This window comes from Scatophagus argus, chromosome 6 (assembly GCF_020382885.2).
Source record: "Scatophagus argus isolate fScaArg1 chromosome 6, fScaArg1.pri, whole genome shotgun sequence".
NCBI lineage: Eukaryota > Metazoa > Chordata > Actinopteri > Scatophagidae > Scatophagus > Scatophagus argus.
This window is the reverse complement of record NC_058498.1, coordinates 4121840-4140395: the sequence shown is the minus strand read 5'-3', so window position 1 is coordinate 4140395 and position 18556 is coordinate 4121840. Positions and strand designations below refer to the sequence as shown.

General features: G+C 43.7%; 2 protein-coding genes across 3 annotated transcripts in view; one reads left to right on the top strand and one right to left on the bottom strand.

Annotated features, from left to right (window-relative positions):
• The first annotated feature begins 205 nt into the window (after nt 1-205).
• Nucleotides 206-12657, top strand: mccc1 (methylcrotonyl-CoA carboxylase subunit). Its single transcript, XM_046391374.1, has 19 exons — nt 206-490; nt 1075-1118; nt 1600-1739; nt 1940-2035; nt 2137-2258; nt 2462-2609; nt 2699-2820; nt 2944-3055; nt 3564-3645; nt 3732-3859; nt 3942-4125; nt 4467-4576; nt 4688-4904; nt 5002-5088; nt 5755-5804; nt 6841-6978; nt 7918-8025; nt 8621-8692; nt 8804-12657. Exons 1-19 carry the CDS (start codon nt 435-437, stop codon nt 8933-8935), a joined length of 2148 nt encoding a protein of 715 aa, XP_046247330.1. The 5' UTR covers nt 206-434; the 3' UTR covers nt 8936-12657.
• A 615-nt stretch (nt 12658-13272) lies between these two features.
• The window catches only part of atp11b (ATPase phospholipid transporting 11B (putative)), a 48059-nt gene continuing 42775 nt past the window's right edge, over nt 13273-18556 (bottom strand). For both annotated transcript variants that reach the window (XM_046391371.1, XM_046391372.1), the window contains exon 30: nt 13273-16086. Coding sequence is in view for 1 of the 2 variants with exons in the window: in XM_046391372.1 (XP_046247328.1) it covers nt 16005-16086 (82 nt within the window). In the remaining variant the exon portion in view is untranslated. The remainder of the gene's footprint in view (nt 16087-18556) is intronic.

Genomic DNA, 18556 nt, shown 5'->3' with positions numbered 1-18556 from the left:
ATTATAATGTTGTTGGAGTCCTAATTTCGTACCATAAACATGTACATGTGAGCTGGTATGACAATAAAAGTTCCTTGATCCTTGATCCTGTTTGACGGAGAAAGGCTGCCATCTGCCGGTCGTTTGTAATAACTGCAGCTTCCTCCCCACCTCCAAACTTCTCTCTCTGATTGGCTGCGGACACTACGAGTACTTGGAAAGGCCAATAATAATAATAATATATAAATTTACTAACGCGTGGCAGCGTTTATTAGTGCGAGTGTAGATTTTTAAGGCCCCAGACACTTCTCTTTGTTTGAGTTGAGCGGTTCGTTACATTTAAAACATAACCAAACTGTGTACGAGCTCTTTAGTAAATTATCTCTTCGCCTTTTTTTCTCCACAGCCGGTCAGTCAGTTAGCTACCTAGCAGCTAGCGCCAGTAGCTGGTAGCTATGGCTGCAGTTATTCTAAGTTTCCCAACTCTGCAGGGTCTGAGGATATTTACACAGTGAGTAACGTTACATCAGAACTGCTCTGAACTGGACTCCCTCCCCAACATCCTCTGCCGCCAACAAGCTTCAACTCTTTGTTTTTAACGTCAAGTTACAGCTATGAAGTGTGCAAACTGATCAATGTTAACGCTACGATTTTAGCTAACCAGGCTTGTATTGCTTTTATTGTCACACATCACATTGTAAAATTATCTGCTGGTGCTAATGATTGTTGACTCGGGATAAAATCTCTTTATTTCTCCCCGCAACGTCAACAAAATGTGTTGACAAAATGCTTTTCAATACGCGAGCTAATGAATCAGATAAGAGCGGAGCAAGGTTAAATAAAGGTAGCAAGCTGTCAGCTAGCCGGCATGGCTAACTGACAGTCTGTGGTGATGTACCTGTGCGACCAGCCGTCACTGAGTATCACATTCAGCTGGCCGGGCTGAAATTTACTTTGTCCCTATTGTACGTGCTGTTACATAAATTACTGCCCCCCCATGGCGCAACATTTCGTCCATTCAGCATCTGCTCTGTCCTTCACGGCCATGTCGAAAGTTGACTTGTGATGTTACTGAAATGCTTGTCCTCCCCACAGAAAAGTGTCATGGACCAAAAGGGGCGTGAGGCTCGTTTCAGGAGGTGAGTGACCCAAACGCTCGTTGCAGTACGAACAACAGTCCTAACACAAAGTGCTCAGTGGTAAACTCTAATTGAGATCCGTCTTAGTTTGTCTCTCATGTCTGATTTGGGTGACTTCCGAGTTCCAGTTGCAGTGCAAGGGATATTTATGTGTGTGAGATTGTCGTCTCTCCTTCTGAGAGCCAGGATCATTAAAACACATGCACCAGTGCTACGGTATGGTGAAAACCTGTGCTGCATCAGACTATTATCTGATCATCATTAATCATTTAGTCTATAAAATCTCTCAAAATAGAAAAAAAAAGTCCCTGGAGCACAACATGACAAATCCAACAGCGTGTTCATTCATCCAGCAACCAAACGTGACTGACTTTCAGTGACTTTTTTGTGCTTTTGATTTAACGAGTGAGAGCCGATGACTGTTCTGTAGTTCATTTTAAAGGTGGTTTGTTGTCTGAAGTGCTTGCTGTGTCCTCTCCAGGGGTGGGAAGAATAGAGAAAGTGCTGATCGCCAATCGAGGGGAGATCGCCTGTCGTGTGATGCGCACAGCCAAGAGGATGGGCGTCCGCTCCGTGGCCGTGTACAGTGATGCAGACAGACACTCCATGCATGTGGCCATGGTAAGATGCTCTGCATCTGCCCTTTTGTAGTCACTTGCTTTTCACTTTTGTGTTTTGCTGTGTTCCTTTCTGAAGTTGCTTTAACAAACAAAATGAGACGGCGTGTTTCTGAAGTGGTGCCCATTAAAAGTTTTCAAGCTCACATTAGCTGCTGCACGTTCACTTGGAAACTGTTTGCTTTGGCTTTGGTTTCTTTGCAGGCAGATGAAGCCTACCACATTGGCCCGCCGCCCTCACAGCAGAGTTATCTTTCCATGGAGAAAGTTTTGGAAGTGGCCAAGAAGTCTGGATCACATGTGAGTAATCCTCTGCTTGTTGTGAGCTAACAAAGTGCTTTGATATTGTTAAGTGTGAGAACAGAAAACATGTTTGTGTGTGTGTGTGTGTGTGTGTGTAGGCTGTCCACCCTGGTTATGGCTTTTTGTCAGAAAACACAGAGTTTGCGGAAGCATGTAAACAGGAAGGCATCATCTTCATCGGACCACCTTCCTCTGCCATCCGAGACATGGGCATCAAAAGGTAACGCATAAACACACACACAAGTGAATTTCCCCACTGTGGGATCAATAAAGTTCATCTTATCTTTTCTTATCTTACTTGTCTCTAATAGAAATTTAATAAAATAGTTGTTTTATGTTTGTGGTAGCTAACTTGGTGTCACTGCAGGAGAAAAACTGGACGGGATGCAACATAAATACTTACAAGCTTTGTCTCCCTTTCAGTACATCCAAACACATCATGTCAGCTGCTGGGGTGCCAATCATTGGTGGTTACCATGGAGAGGACCAATCAAATGAAAGGCTGCAAGCAGAGGCGGCGAGCATAGGATACCCTGTTATGATTAAAGCAGTCCGCGGAGGAGGAGGGAAGGTGAGAGGATGTGAAAAGGCCAAAGAAAGTTTGACAAAAGTAACTTCAGGAAACATGATATAACCGTGAACGTGTGTTTGTGTTTTTAGGGGATGCGTATTGCCCGCTCAGACTCTGACTTCTTGGAGCAGTTGGAGTCGGCGAGACGGGAAGCCAGAAAATCTTTCAATGATGACGTCATGCTGGTTGAGAAGTTTGTAGAGGATCCAAGGTGACGTTCAATTCTTCATCCTGCTAACCAGCCAATCCTACCAACATCTTTATTTATGGTCACATAAAAAGATTAAATCGTGCTTTTATCCTGTCTGTCCGTCCGTCTGTCTGTCTCCTGCAGACATGTGGAGGTTCAGGTGTTCGGAGACATGCATGGCAATGCTGTCTATCTGTTTGAGAGAGACTGCAGCGTCCAAAGGAGACACCAGAAGATCATAGAGGAAGCACCAGGGGTGAGTGAGTGTTGGTGTATCACTCAATGACAGAGCAAGAGAAACTGATTCACATGTACGTTTGCATTTGTCACATTTGGCGAACAGGAGTCTGACTCTTCTGAAATAATCCACCAGTCAGTGTTGTAGAGGAACAACAGTGTGAGCTTGCAGATTGTTAAAAAACGTCTTCTAAAATGACTTCTTTAAAATATCACAACTCGGATAATCAAAACATTCCCGTTTTGAACGAGGCCAGACGACAAACTGGAAATTAGTTTCTCCCAAACTCATAAATGTACATTCAGTGAATTAGTTTAGCTTTTAGTTACCACGAGTGTGTCTTCCCCTCACAGCACACAACAACTGGACAAACTTCCCACACAAAGTTCAGTTCGACTGCGTTGGTAGAGTTTTGTGTCAAACGAGGAGGACAGAGTTTGTGTGTGTGTATTCGGGCTGTGATCGGCCGAGCGTGTTTGTGTCAACTGGTGAAAGTTTTACTTTATTTTTTGTTGTGTTGTTTCAGCCTGGCATTAGTCCTGAGGTTCGGAGGAAACTCGGAGAGGCAGCAGTCAGAGCCGCCAAAGCCGTCAACTACGTAGGGGCAGGTGAGACACGCAAACGCTCACCTTCACGTCTCAGTGCCTCAACACACACACACACACTTTATCGACATCTCATTGCTCCTGTGTAGGCACGGTGGAGTTTATAATGGACGCCCAGCATAACTTCTACTTCATGGAGATGAACACCAGGCTGCAGGTGGAGCATCCTGTCTCTGAGATGATCACTGGGACCGACCTGGTGGAGTGGCAGCTCAGGGTGAGAGATGATGGAGGTGGGGTGCGGGTGGAGGGAAAAGAAACGACCGTGTGTTAAATTGATTTCTCTGACCCTCCTGCAGGTGGCAGCAGGGGAGCGTCTGCCTCTCCTCCAGGATGACATCATTCTAAGGGGCCACTCTTTTGAGGCTCGCATCTACGCCGAGGACCCAAACAACGACTTCCTCCCGGGGGCGGGGCCTCTGCTGCACCTCTCCACCCCATCGCCAGAACAACACACCCGCATAGAGACTGGAGTCAGGGAGGGTAGGGAGTCTAGACCCCTCATGGTTTCACGGATAGTTTTCCATTCTCTCTGTAACCTCTAACACCACTCAGCCTCTTCCTTTTCCACAATTTATGGTCCAGTTTATAGAAGGTTTTACTGAAGGTTGTTTCATAAATTTGTATAATTGAATTTGTGCTTTTTAAAAGATATTCTAATGAAGGCTGAATGACCTTAAAACGGTTCAGTTATCATCACCTACCTGATACTTAAGGGGGAATAAAATAGCACCAAAAACAAAATTAACAACAACAAAATGCTGACACCAGCTATTGGCCAAAGTGTTATTTTAATGACATTGGGTCTGTGCGTGTGTTTTCAGGCGACGAGGTGTCAGCACATTATGATCCAATGATCGCCAAGCTTGTGGTGTGGGGAGAAGACCGATCTGCCGCCTTGAAGAAGCTGCGGTACTGCTTACGCCAGTACAACGTAAGACTCACACAAATGGAGCTTTGCATGTCAAGCAGCTGAACAGATACGTGCAGAAGTACCTGTGACTGGTTCTGTCTTAGCTTTTGTTTGTGTCTTTTCTGTCCTCAGATTGTGGGACTGAACACTAACATTGACTTTTTGCTGAGTCTGTCGGGCCACCCGGAGTTTGAGGCTGGAAATGTAAGCACCAGCTTCATCCCTCAGCACTACGCAGACCTCTTCCCCAGTCCGAAAACTCCTTCTGGGGAAACGATCTGCCAGGCGGCCCTTGGCCTGGTGCTGCAGGAGAGGAAACACACTCTGGAGTTCACACAGACCTCCGCCGGTGAGGGGATAACGTTAGTCAAGACGAGCTGTTTGTGGCACACCTGAGCTGTAAAAGTCCTGTAGCATTAAGTGTGGGTGGTGTGTGTGGTTTTCAGATCCGTTCTCCCCATTCGGCTCCAGCAGTGGATGGAGAAACAACATTCAGTTTAACAGAAACATGACGCTGCAGGTGGGAGACAAAAGTAAGTAACAGATGTAAGGTGAACCTTTATCGCCCCCTAGTGTGTGTGGGGGGGACAGGATTATCAGAGGAGGACAAATGGAGTATTTTACTCAGCAGGATCAACTGGACTGCAGAGGAGCCATTTTTGTCAAGTTAACTTTCTTCTGGTCTACTAAATACACTAAAGATTTGCAATGCCAGTCTTTGACCAGAGATCCTGAATCGCAGTCCAGTTAGGGTTTCAACTAATTACTTTGTTTTTTTACTGTTTGTTGGCCTTTAAAATAGAGTAATAGAAAAACATCAATTACAGTTAAATCATGTGTTAAATTACTTAAAGAAATTGTATAGCGTTTCGGTTTTAATAAGCAGAGTTAGTACTGACTTACAACTACTGATCTGATTTATTTAATGAAGGTCTGAATAATTTAACCTGGAGCTGGTCCCGTCTGTGACAGTTTATGAATTAACTCATATTCATAATTCAGTGTTTCTATGAAAAATGTCACTGTGAGGCCAAAAATAAATTCCCCGGCTGCTGCTGTGTCAGGGCGATGATGATAATGATATTCAGCTAAAACCTCTGCATTAAGTTCCTTCATTGTCTCCTCTTGTTTGCTTCAGTTCCTCTCCCAAACGTGTTATTAACAGTTTAGAATTACAGAACATTTCATCTTTCTTGTAGAAGTCGACGTGGTTGTCGTCTACAACAAAGATGGAAGCTACACAGTGCAGGTGAGCAGAAATACTGGTCATATCCTTCTTAAAGGTACCACAAGAACGTGAAGCAGTTTACATGTGTGTGTGGTTTGTCTTGCACATGTGTGAACACACTGAAGCGTAACTTCCTGAACAGCCTGGCTTCTGTGTAAAGGACTCAGGAAAATCTAAAGGATGTGACGTTTCTATGCACTTCCAAGCACCTTGCTTTTCTTTCGCTCCTCTACACTGTGACAACACTGTGCTATGCTAGTTCTCATTAGCTTAAAAATGACATCTGCTTACATCAGTGGACGACACAGACTCCAACACAAAGTCCAAAGCTAAGGTTACTGCTCACCATGTGGCACATGTTGTGGTTTTAGCTGTTAACTAACCTTTGCTTGCTAACGCAGACAGATTGCTAGCTAGCTAACAAAAACGCTGTCTCGTGTGAATAAGGCCTACCAAAGGCACATCCAGACAGTGTAGCTCATTTACAGGCAGCTGGCTGACCTTAGACTACTTGCTTGCCAATGTTAGTGAGAGGAATGACATCTGAGTGGGTTAGTTAGCTTAAAAATGACCTCACCAGCTAACGTGATCCAATTTGTGGAGTTGTGTGTTGATTTTAGCCAGCAGTGCTAAACAAAGTATAACGAATGATTACTATCTGTTCTCCATGAGCGATACAAGGCAGATGTAGCCAGCTAGCTAATGTGAGCTGCTAACACATGTTACCTTTGATTAATAAGTCTGTCTGTTTCTCACAGAAAAATAGCAAAAATTTTTAAAAATGGAAGCAGATCAGTTTTTTCCCCTCAATAATCCAGTTTTTAATCTTTATCGTTCCCTTATGCTTTGTTACGGAAGTTCATTACTGACGTTGACATTTGTTTGAGAAATTAATTTTACTTCAAGGTCCGCTTCATAGCTTTTAACTAATGAGCAGACTCCATTCACTGCTGAAGGCTGCGAGATGCTTTTGTAAAAAGTGAGCAAGTGGACCTTGAGGTTTGAGATTATTTTGAGTGATCTTTGTGTAGTAGTAAAAGACGTTTCTCCTTCACAGATCGGTGAGGAGGTGTACCATGTGACTGGGCAGGTGGAGCTGGAAGGTGGAGCGTCATTCCTGCATTGTTCTGTCAATGGTGTGAAGTCTCGTCCCAAACTGGTGATCCTGGACAACACAGTGCACCTGTTCTCCTCAGTATGTTCCTCCCACTATGGTTAACAGCACATACACAAGCTGAGTGTGCTATAAATATAAATATAAATTAACAAGCATTACTTTTCAACCTGTGTCACATAAACAGATCAGCTGGCATTTTGTTAGCTGATTGTGATTTCTGTGTATTTAAAGGAAAAAGAAACAAATTTGTGATTTATTAGAAGGTTAAACGGGTAACATTTTTTAAAAAAAATTCTGATTATTTAAATTAACATTATTGAACAAGCTTACTGAAGAATTAGTATTTCTTTTAGGGTTTCAATTAATGATTATTTTCTACAGATTGTTTTCTTATTTGGTCCATAAACTGCAACAGAAAAATGGTCATCATAACAGCCCAGAAACCATCAGGAATTTGCTTGTTTTGTCTGGCAAATGGCCCAAAACCGAAAGATGTTGCTTTTAATATTACATAAGACAAAGCAAAACATTAAATGCCTTTGCATTTCAAAAAGCAGGAACTGGAGAATATTTGGCTCTTGTGCTTGAAAAATGACTTGAACGTATCTTAAATCGAAACATTTCAGTGAGTTGTTTGTTTTAAAACATTTTAGCGTAAACTTCAATAAAAAGCACTTTATTCTTCATGCAGTGAATTGCTCTCTCAAACCCGTTTGCTGATGCATTTCTAAGTCTCTGTTTACTGCCGTCTTTTAGGCGTCACTGATTTTATGTCTGTACAAAATATGTATTTGTATTATGGTAAGCGTAAAAGCTGCAAATCCACACTTTCCTCAGTCAAATTAAGGAGAACTCGAGTTCACTTGTCACGGCAGAAACAACTTTATTTCCTGTTTGACTGTGGATTAACGCTCGCCGTCTGACATCAGGGGAAATTTAAAACCACTCAAACCTCTGACCTCAGCCGCCGGTTAACTGCCACCTCTGCTTTCTGACATGTTTACGTGTTTCCTGCAGGAAGGAAGCTCTCAGGTCTCCGTTCCAGTGCCCAAGTATCTGGCCGGGGTGAGCGGCTCTGGGGCTCAGGGTGGCGCTGTGGCCCCCATGACAGGAACCATAGAGAAGGTGGGTTTTTGCACTGTTGTCATGGAAAGAATCTGTTTGTTGTTTCTCCAGGCCAAACTAGCTGTCACACTCGTCTCTCTTGAGGTTGGGAGGACTCGGGTCATCACATTTAAGTATTGAATGTATGAACCGTTAGAATAAAATGACGATAAACATAAGATTTTGTTGGCTGAGATTTAACGTACACAGAGACGTTCTGACAGTTCTGGAGTCAAACGTTTTGGATTAACAACTAAAGGACATTTACTTGTACACTTTACGAAGTATGTAGGGAGAGGAATAATCACTCAAAATGTAATATGCATCGGTGGAGGAAGACGAAAAGTAACCACAGCAATCCTTTGACTTCCCCGGTGAAACTGTTGTGTTTAAGTGGCTGCGTGGCTGTAAAACAACTCCTGCTGATAAAGAAAATAACTGCGTTAAAGGAATGAGATTCTGTGCCTCAGAGTGTATGAGTGTCTACATGAAATGAACTGGCAGCCAGCATAACAAGAAGAGAAGCAGAAGTGATAATAGCAGACGGTCTGCCATATATCGACCAATAACAATAATGATCAGACTGAACAGTAATAATCTGTTGTGTTGTGTTCAGGTGCTGGTGAAGGCCGGAGACAAAGTGGCTGTTGGAGACCCGCTGATGGTCATGATCGCCATGAAGATGGAGGTGAGGGACGCCTGCTGCCTTGCACACATTCTCACCTTTTAATTGGTGTATCACGGTTGCACACACACACTGCTGCATGTGTAACACTGTTGTTTGTGTTTGTCTCTGCAGCATACGATCCGGGCGCCCAAGTCGGGAGTGATCAAGAAGGTGTTCTTCAGCGAGGGCTCTCAGGCCAATCGGCACGCCCCTCTGGTCGAGCTGGAAGAGGAGGCTGAGGAGGGGGAGGGCGGCAGCCAGTAAAACATGGACTCAAATCTCACAAGCACACCCACAAATACACACTGACAGGCGGGAGAGAGCCGGAACAAGTTACTGCGACAACTGGAGGGAAAGCGAGTCCATCTGAATGAGGTTGGTGTCCAGCACTTGATTAACACTGTTTAACGTCAGGACCGGAATCAGCGGTTGGGGTCAGTTTGCTTCAGTCTGGAACGGATGAGGCAGAGACGTTCACCCCGGAGACCCTAAATACAAAACACGATGCAGTGACCTGAAATGTCACTGGGTTTGACAGTGAAAAGGCTCATGCAGTGGGTGAACACCCTGAAATCCTCTCATGTACTGCTGCCTTATGAGAAGATAAGCTTTGTGTTAGTTTTCAGCTTCTGTTTGTTTCTGCTTTCCTTTCTTAAACGCATGTCTGCAGTAATCAGTGAATCAGTGGGTCTGGCAAATTCGGTTTAATTTAAATGTTTTCCCCAAGTGGATCCTGTCTGTGTCTGTCTGTGAGGGTGGTGTGGTGTTAGTTTGAAGAGTTTTCTGCTCTCTTGTCCAGATTAATGCACTTGTGCAGTGCTGAGGTGTCGTCTCAGCTCTCAGTGCACACGCTGTGAACTTCTTCATCTGAACACAGTGACAAAGCTGTTTGGAAGCGTATCTGAGGCAGAAGATGAGTGATTAATAAAGTTACTGATGACTGAGTGGGGAAAACTTGTCATTTACGTGACCTTAAAGTAATTACTGAGTGAATACTATTAGTCTTCATTATGATTCATTGTTACTGGTTTGGCTTGGGGGGGGCGTGAAGTTTTTCAGAAACCCGGCCAGCATTCAGAAATGTAATCACAAAGCTGAACACTTACAAGACTGTTTTAGCCATTTCTTTCACTGAACAGGAGAAATCTTATTTTTGGTGTTGGAATTTATGTTTTATTGGGGGGTTCTGCTCACTCTGTCCTTCCAGACTGCCTACAAACTCTTCATCGATTACAGCTGAAGTTTTCCCTAAAAAAACAACAGCATAGGTCTGCTGTAAGCCTGTTAAAGAGGACGTTATAACTTAGCACTGAGGAGAAAACAGATAAACACTCTCAGTCCAAGAAAAACACTCCTGATTTGGAGGACTGGATTTGGCTCAGATTTGTAAATAACCTCATAAAGGATGAAATGTCGGTCAGTGAGGGCTTTAAGCAGACAGATGGTTTGTTTCTTTGTAAATCCGCCATCAGTCCAAGTGATTTTTACCCCCCAGACGATATGTGAACTTGACCCGTTTGTGCCGATCGCTCTGCTCTCACTAACTGGTGTGTTTCGAGGCCTTGTAGACTAACGTCGGTGTTCACTTTGTAGATGTACGACAGATGATTTGTTTTGTTTTTTTTAATTATATTGGGCTGTGATAAAAAAAATATTTCAAAAGTACACACAGCCTCGTGTCATACTTGGATGCACTTTGTAGGTTTCTTATTGTAAGAATTTTGTGGCTGATTTGACCTCAGCTCCAGCGGGAGTTTACCAACGTCAGTCGTCAGGGGGCAGAAATGCAACTCGAAGAATCTTTGCGTAAGACTACACTTGAACGCTTACTGAAACCCCACGAGAGAAACCTGGTTGAGCAGGTCCTCTTCTGTCCCTGATTCTGACTTCTGTTCATGCTTGTTCTGTGCCAAGCTGACAGCCATGTTGGTGTTGGTTCACAATGGCTTGCAAATCATCTTTTAAATTGAGAAATTCAGTGTCTCCCCCCCAAAAACAAACAAATAAGCCCTTTGCCTCTTAAATAAAAGTCGATTAATTTTGTTAAGACCTGCCATCTTATCAGTCAACATGCAAACTTTTTAATTTCTAAACTTTTTACTGTGTGTAGTCGAGCGGCTCTCCTCAGATGGTCACGGCGAATCTGAGTGTGTTGCGTTAATTGCGGTTGTGTTTTCTCTCCTTCATTAACCACATGAGGTTTCTCTGCAGCTGTCAGTCAATGTTTACTCCTCACATTACAGCGGCGGTCAAATGAACAAAGTCGCAGACCCGTTTCTTAAAAATGCATTTATTTTGTAAATAGAATCGCATCTTCATAAACATCAGCTATAAGACAGATTTACAGACAGGAAGAGGCAGGACAGACAGACAGACAGACAGACACATCAACAGGTATCCGTCAACAGAAGAGTGATGATGGCGCTTTATTTCATTATTGAGAGAATAAAACTGACTTGACCCGCAGCCTCCCGTCGCGCCGGCTGATGCTGAGTCACAGGAAGCTCTGCTGCAGCAAACTGATCGCTTGACATTTTAATTTAGACTCCCATTTTTAGCTGATTTGATCAAGGAAACCTTAATTCGATTCAAGTCTGCAAACGATGGCTGAGTTTTCCGAGAGCACTTCTGCACTGATGTCACCCGTCAGCATTTGTTGAAAACTTTTGTTTTCGACAAAACATCCAGATGTTACTGAGGATTTTATTTGATAACTCTTACAATAACGTCTTGCTCTGAATAGATCTGAGACTAATATATCGCAGTTTGTAAGTCTGGCGACTGCGTGTTAAGACTCAACAAAAGTTTTTGGACTGCTGGTCTTTAAACATATTCAGTTCATGTCCAGTATCTCCAGAAGCAGCAGTACTTTGTTAAAAGCCACAAGTAGACGTCATTTAAAAGGTCTTATTCTCTTTAATAAGGAAGCCAATTAAACATGGATGGCGTCTCTGATGGATGACAAGGTCACCTGTAGGCGAGACTTGTTAAAATATTGAGTGACCTTTTTTTTTTTTTTGACTGATTAATGATGCTCAGTAATCTCCTGCTTCTAGAAATACTCCCAGAGGCCTCATGTTGTAACAAAGCTTTGATGACGTCAGCGCTGTGACGCTTCGGAGATCTCAGGTCTCGTTCGTGACTAATGTCATCCGCACGTTTTGTTCCAGCATGAACAGCGGCTAAAATATCACTCGCCCACGCTCAGTTACATTTGATATGTTTTTCAATCTGTACCTGAACACAAAACCTGTGACTGGAAGGTGAAAGTAGACCTGAAGTGTTTGAAGATGATAACTATATAAAACCAAGAACTGTGAAACCGTGGCTTTGATTTCCTAAACTGCATCCTGCTATTTCGATCTTTTCGCTGTAGGTTTTTGTTTTAATTCTCATTTTTTTCTTGTGAATCAAGTAACTAATACTTATCACTTATTTGTATATGAATGACTATAGGACACACATTGCACATGTGTTAATGTCTTATCTTGTACACTTTGTAGGCGAACACAAGGGGGCATCAGAAACGCTGCAGTTGATCCTGCACGTCACTGCCTTGTTTGCCTTTGGCTGGGGAGGTCTCGTCTTTCCTTCTCTGCCATCTGCTCTGATATCATGTAATAACTCGGCAGGGTCACAGCTCTGCTGCCACCTAAATCCTCCTGAACTCTGAGTTTTCGGTCGATTTCTTTGGCTTTTACTCCCTGACTGCAGATGGAACGTTTTACCGTGGCCGCCGTTACGCCTTCACGACTCGGTGATGATTCAATATGGTCATCTACTGCCCTTCACTGGAATCACGCTCTGACAACCTGAACTAGGCCTGCAACAATTACTTTCATGACTAGTCGATGAATCGTTTTGTCTATAAAAAGTGAACAGTGCTCATCCTAATTCCCCAGAGCCCAAAGTGACATCTTCAAATTGCTTCTTTTGTGCAACCGACAGTCCAAAAACTAAAGTTTCTTGATGTAAAAAAACAAAAAGCAAATGTTTGACATTTTTCCTTTAAATGGCTAAAATGAGTGATCAATTATCAAAACAGTTGGCAACTTTCATTCAATTGATTAATGGATGCAGCTCTAACTTTGCGTTGTTTTGAATACATTAATGTATGAATGTTGGAAACCTTACTGGACGTACTGCTCAGTCTGTGAAAGCAGTTGTCTCCTGTGACTCTGGAGGAGCTTTTCAGAGTTTGAAGAATAACACTGATGTTATCAGGGCCGTCTCCACTTGAGCTGCAGACTTGTGTGGAGTTGGAAAGAAGCTGGCATTAACTGGGCAGAGAGGGGAAAACTGCAGGATCCAGTGCTAAAGTCAGGATGTGTCTGCCTCTGCTGCATCAAATGTGACCTTTTTAAGTTATTAAAGGGGTACTCTTGGATTTAGTATTGCATTTCCATAAAAAAAGCGGTCAAAATTAACGCTGCAGCGGCCAAGATATCCTGACTTTATGTCTTTTGTTTCCAGTTCCAAAACCACTGGATCCTGTTATTCCCACAATGCAGCTCTGTGGCAGCTGATCAGGGCCTGTTACATGCCCTCATCTTTTGAACTCCATGCCCTTAGTTTAGAAAGGAAGTTCCTGTCAAAGTCTCAAGCCTAACTCGGGATGACATCCCGGGTGATTTGGCAGCTCCCTCCAGAGCCACAGAGGACATTACACAACTACTTTCACAGGCTGAGCAGCGCTCCACATGGTGTCCAGGTAATCCAGGTACAGATTCCAGGTAGGTACGTTCAACCACTCTATTATTCAGCGGGTTTAACGCCAAAACTTTTATTCTCTATGACTGATGTTTGCCTCTCATTATCTAAAATGACTTGGCCAGTCTAAGAAAAAAAAAAAGGTTAAACATCCAGGTAGACAGTTTAATAGCACATATGAGCTCAAATGATTTAAAAAGAACCGTTGGGTTGTTGGAGTGTAAACAAACTAACATTCAGGCTACCAGCTGCAGAGTCACCTTTCAACTCAAGCAAAGAAAAAAAAAATAAAATAACTGATAGAGGGTCAACCTCCTGATTACATACCTAATATCAAGTAAAACATCTTGGGAAGTTGCTGCATACAGGCAATGACACACACGCATACTGATATGTCAGAAAAGTTCAACACAAACAGAAGTACCGCAATAATAAATAAAGCCTTTCGCTGTCACATGGATGAACAGAAAGGAAATAAGAGGCCCAGGTATGCATCAAATGTGCACCATGGAGAAGATATTCAATGAACATTACTGAGGAACACAAACGTCCCATGACTGCGTACGTTCCCTGTGTGAGCTGAGGCGTGTGCCGGTTATTCTTGTGTGGTTGCTGATGTCAAGTTTAAAACGGTTGTCTTGAAAAGTTTCTGCTTTACACTTCTGTCAGCTGTCAGTCACATTCTGGACTGAAATCTCCTGAAAATTAAGAACCGTCAAACTCATTTCCTCAGGACGAATCGAGCCTCAAAGAGGAACCTTCGACCTGCCGGCAGCATGCGGCCACTGAGAGCTTACAACAAGGCTACGTACTGTACTTCAACCACACACACACACCCACCTCCACACACACACACGTGAACAGAAACACACACAGCAAGAAAATCTTAACAGCAAAAACATGATTCAGATGATTTCAATGGTGAGAGACGAGCGATGATATGTGAAAACACGAAACAGAAAAACTCACATTTTTACGTGCGACTTGTGCAAACGCTCGGCTTTTCGTCCCGACTGAAGCTGAAGTACGCTCATCGCACGTGGCCTCAGCTATCACACACATTCTGCTGTCCGGGTCGACACGCACCAGCCGTGGCTTTGAAAAGGATCTCGCCATTAAAGCCATGTTTGTCTCACCAAAATAAAAACAGTACCAACATCTGATCCGATACTCGGGACTTAATTTTAGGCTGAGAGGGAAGATCTCACCTCCAAGTCTGTTTGTACAGATGTTATAAAAACGCTCTCACAATGTTCCCTGAGCATCATGGTCTTCAATGCTGAGACGCTTTTGCTAACCCGGCTGAATGAGAAAAGGCATTTAAGGGGAGCAAGTTTCCAAACACTAAGTGACGACAACAACAACAACAACAACAACAACAACAGGCTCAAACAGCTTCTATCTGCAGTACCTTCAATCGACTATCAACAACGTATGGCTTTTTGAACAGACCCCATCCGGCCTCCTTCAGATCAACACACCGGGGGAGACCGAGGTCTCAACAGTCAGAAGACAAAGCAACACGAACAACAATAATAGTCTTCTTAACAATATAAGCTTCTGTACAATCAGGCACAAAAATAAACATTTTTTCTTTTAATCTCCAGTCTGAATCCTTTGGTCTTTGGTTCCACGGTAGAGATGAATCTCCTTGCACAGTATCCAGCGAGGACTGCGGGTCCAAGGGGGACAGATTTTAACAGAGCCAGCAAGACTCTCAAAGCTACAGGACTGAGGGTGGTCTCGCTGTTCCACCTGAATGCGAAACGACGGTGCATCGGGGCTGACAGCTGAAGCTTTAGCAGCTAGCCGACACCTCCGAGATGTACTCTTGATGTCCAAGTCTGCGGACCTTCTGTCCCGGTGCTAAATGGATGATCCTGGTAGCCAGAGTCTATAAGCCACCTCAATCCTGTGTCAGCATGTCCAAGGTAACAGGTAACAGTCCTTAGGCTGCAACGCTTCTAGCAGGACTGATGCCGGACGTTAGCTTAGGTTTGAAGCATGAAGTCCAGGCTGTCAGGAATTTCCAATCTGTGTCTACAAATTTACGAGAGAAAGTCATTTTTATGCCATTTGCATGAAAAAATAAGTTTGGCAACGGTACCGCAAAAGAATAATAAATAGCCGCATGAGAGTTCATGCGCAGCACCTGCAAGCTCACGTCTGGTTTAGTTTTTAAAGGGTAGCAAATTTAAATATGGGGTTTTCAGAATCTTCTGTGGGACTTAACCTATCAGCTGCAGGAACTCTGGTAACTGTTGCTGCTCACGTGATGACTGGATCTTTCTACAGGAGCGGCTCCACAGATGTCGGCGTCATGCCATGCTGATTCGCTCCACATGTCACGTTTCATTTTGTCCCACGCCATCTGACGTCCTTCTGAAACTTCCCACTGAGAACTGATTCACTCGGGGCAACAAATGGGCGAAGCAAAAAGCAGCCTGCTGCACCGAGCCGAGTCCTTTGGTTTCACGTAATGCGACAGCATCGACTTTAAAGTGAAGTAGGTTTATGAAATGGTGGCAGTGGGGTGGGGGTGGGGGTGGGGTTGTGATTAAGATTCACAGCGGAGCCGCAGCTCTCCTGAAGCTCTGCATTTTACAGTCTGTGGCCCTGGGAGTCAGCAGTGGGTGGCCTCGATGGGCGACAGCGTCAGGATGCTGCGATCGTTGGAGTAGAAGGTCTCTGTGTCGCTCCAAGACCTGAAAACAGGCAGCAGTGACTGAGGGTTAGGAGACTGATGGACTGAGTGAGTGAGTGTGTGTGCATTTGATTGTGTGTGTCTGTGTGTGTGTGTGGTGGTCGGGGCAACGGGCTTGGCTGTCACTAGCTAGCACAACCAACGGTTTGCGATTACAATCCACACAACCTGGCGGGAAGAAGCAGAGCAGAGTGAGGGATGGAAGAGAGAAGAGTTAGCGATGGGTGTGATGGTGTTAGGGACAAGTGTCCAAAGTCTCTCCTCATTAACTCTCACTAATCCAGGCTGCTCTCACTCTCAGAGAACTAATATCCTGGAAACGTGTTTTCTTAGCCAGCGATGGTTTCCTACAAGCACTCACTTTATCATTTGACGAAGTTACGGTTTTAGTTATTTCACATGACTGAGTTCTGTATTTATGTTCTGCTTTTTTCATCACAGAGGGTCCCACAGTCCTGATGGACCAGATTAGCTTTTAAGAGTTGAGTTATTAAACTCAATTAAAGTATAGCAAAAACCAGGAAAACAAATTTTGAGGGTCATTTCTATTCCATGTGTGTTTAGCAGAGCAGGTACAAGGACAAGACATTGCAGTTCTGTATTAAACTTTAAGAGTACATACAGAAAATATCAGTGTACTATAAGAATGAGGTCACCAATTACTGCACTAAAGCCTTAAGCTTTGCAACTTTAGGACCTGCTGATGCCCTGATCTGGATCAAACAAAAACCAGGCTGGGAAAACAGACATCTTCACATCTGTGTCTATCCACTATAATCTCTTATTTACTTTGTTAAAAAGCAAGGTCAAGGTTCAGATTTCAGAAGCTCTTCAGAGGCGTCTCATTAGACATGAGGGGAAACATTTGCTGATGCAAATGCTTCCTGAAACACAAATCCAAAACTTTACATTTCTTTGTTTCTTACATCTCTTTGGGAGGAAATGAGATGAGACTTGAGCTACTCAACTCATGGATAAAAGTTAACACCATAAAGAGAAAGAAAAGGTGATAAACAAGCCCCAACATTCATGCTTCACATATCTGCTCTCAAGATTATCAGGACTGCTATCTGAAATATACATCCTTAAGTTCAGTTGTCTATTTAAATAGAAAAATAGGTAACATACTTTCTTCCACATGATTCAACATATATGCATACAATATAAAGTCTATGCTATACTCTTTATCTTCATTCAGAGACGTGACGGAGGCGCAGTCCCTTTCTGTTACGAGCTTAACAAGCTGGATGTCCTTTGAAAGCGTCTAACAAACACTAAACCACAGCCAGCCAGCGCAGCCTCATCCATTTGTGAACCACCACAAACTTTTTCCAAACCAAACGGCCAGCGATTGGGACACGCGAGAAAAAAAAACACAATGTGCGTACAACGTGGAAGTCGCAGCTCGTAAAGGTCACGACAAACCAATCGCCGCCTCCACGCTGACTCACTTCAAATAAGTCAGTGATCAGAGCTTCCTGCCTCAAAGCACCAGCAGGGAGGAGCAGAGCGACAGACAGACTGTGGTTCAGCATCCTCGCAGTCCAAACTGAGCTTCAGTTCTGGACTCGGACTTTTCTGATTTTCTTAAATGTCAGCTGCGCTACTCTGAACAATTCTCACGACCTTTAATTTAGCGCCGATCTCTGAGGAGAAGACAACCGTTTTAAGACCTGGTGAACAGGAAAACAGGGCCAACCAGGGACTTTAAATAGGCTGGTGACTCAAATGGTGGTTTGACTGGAGGCGCTCTCACGTGCTGCATCACCAGCTCGGCTATCTTTCCAGGGCTGGGGTCAAACTGCAAACATCTCAGTGCTAAAACCATTTTTGCTCCCCAGGTTAAGACAGAACAAAGAGGATGTTAGCACCAAAATGCCGTTCGGGATAAGCCGGTGGGAACATGAATCTGAGTAAAGAACAGAACAGGCACATTTCTGACAAGACGAAGCTCACGGGGGACGTTAACAGCACATGAATAATTAATCTGGAAGGTCGAACAACATTATGCAGATTTCAGACACAGAAGGACAAGGACACAGAGAGACAGGGAGGACTGAAAAAGACAAGTGCAAGAGGAGGAGTGTGTGAGGGGGCACAAATACATACAGGTTTACATTGTATACAAAGTGCTAAAGGCAACAGCAGCCCCCATGCAACAAGACAGAATCTGGGCATTCTTGTTTTGTAGCTGGTGGTAGACAAGACAGGTGGAGTTATAACACAGTAAAATAAACCTGTAGAGAACTCCACCCACCTAGAATATCCCCCGTTATAAAACAAGCATGCCCTCAAAGTTGGCCTCTTCTCAGAAGCACATATAAGGCTTCAGGATCCAGTAGAAAAAGACTAACTGACACAGGAAGTAACAAAAAAGACTCTCTGAGACGACATTTCCCAGCAGCCTCTCTGGTTTAGGGTGTGGTCCCCTGGTTTTACGAGAACAGGAGGAGAAGTGAGAGGTGACCGAC

What these genes read in the sequence shown, in the direction of transcription:
- mccc1 (XM_046391374.1), top strand. Translation starts at nt 435, where the DNA reads ATGGCTGCAGTTATTCTAAGTTTCCCAACTCTGCAGGGTCTGAGGATA. An exon ending in CGTCAACTACGTAGGGGCAG is followed by an intron (nt 3,646 to 3,731) that starts GTGAGACACGCA and finishes GCTCCTGTGTAG; the next exon opens with GCACGGTGGAGTTTATAATG. An exon ending in TGACAGGAACCATAGAGAAG is followed by an intron (nt 8,026 to 8,620) that starts GTGGGTTTTTGC and finishes TGTTGTGTTCAG; the next exon opens with GTGCTGGTGAAGGCCGGAGA.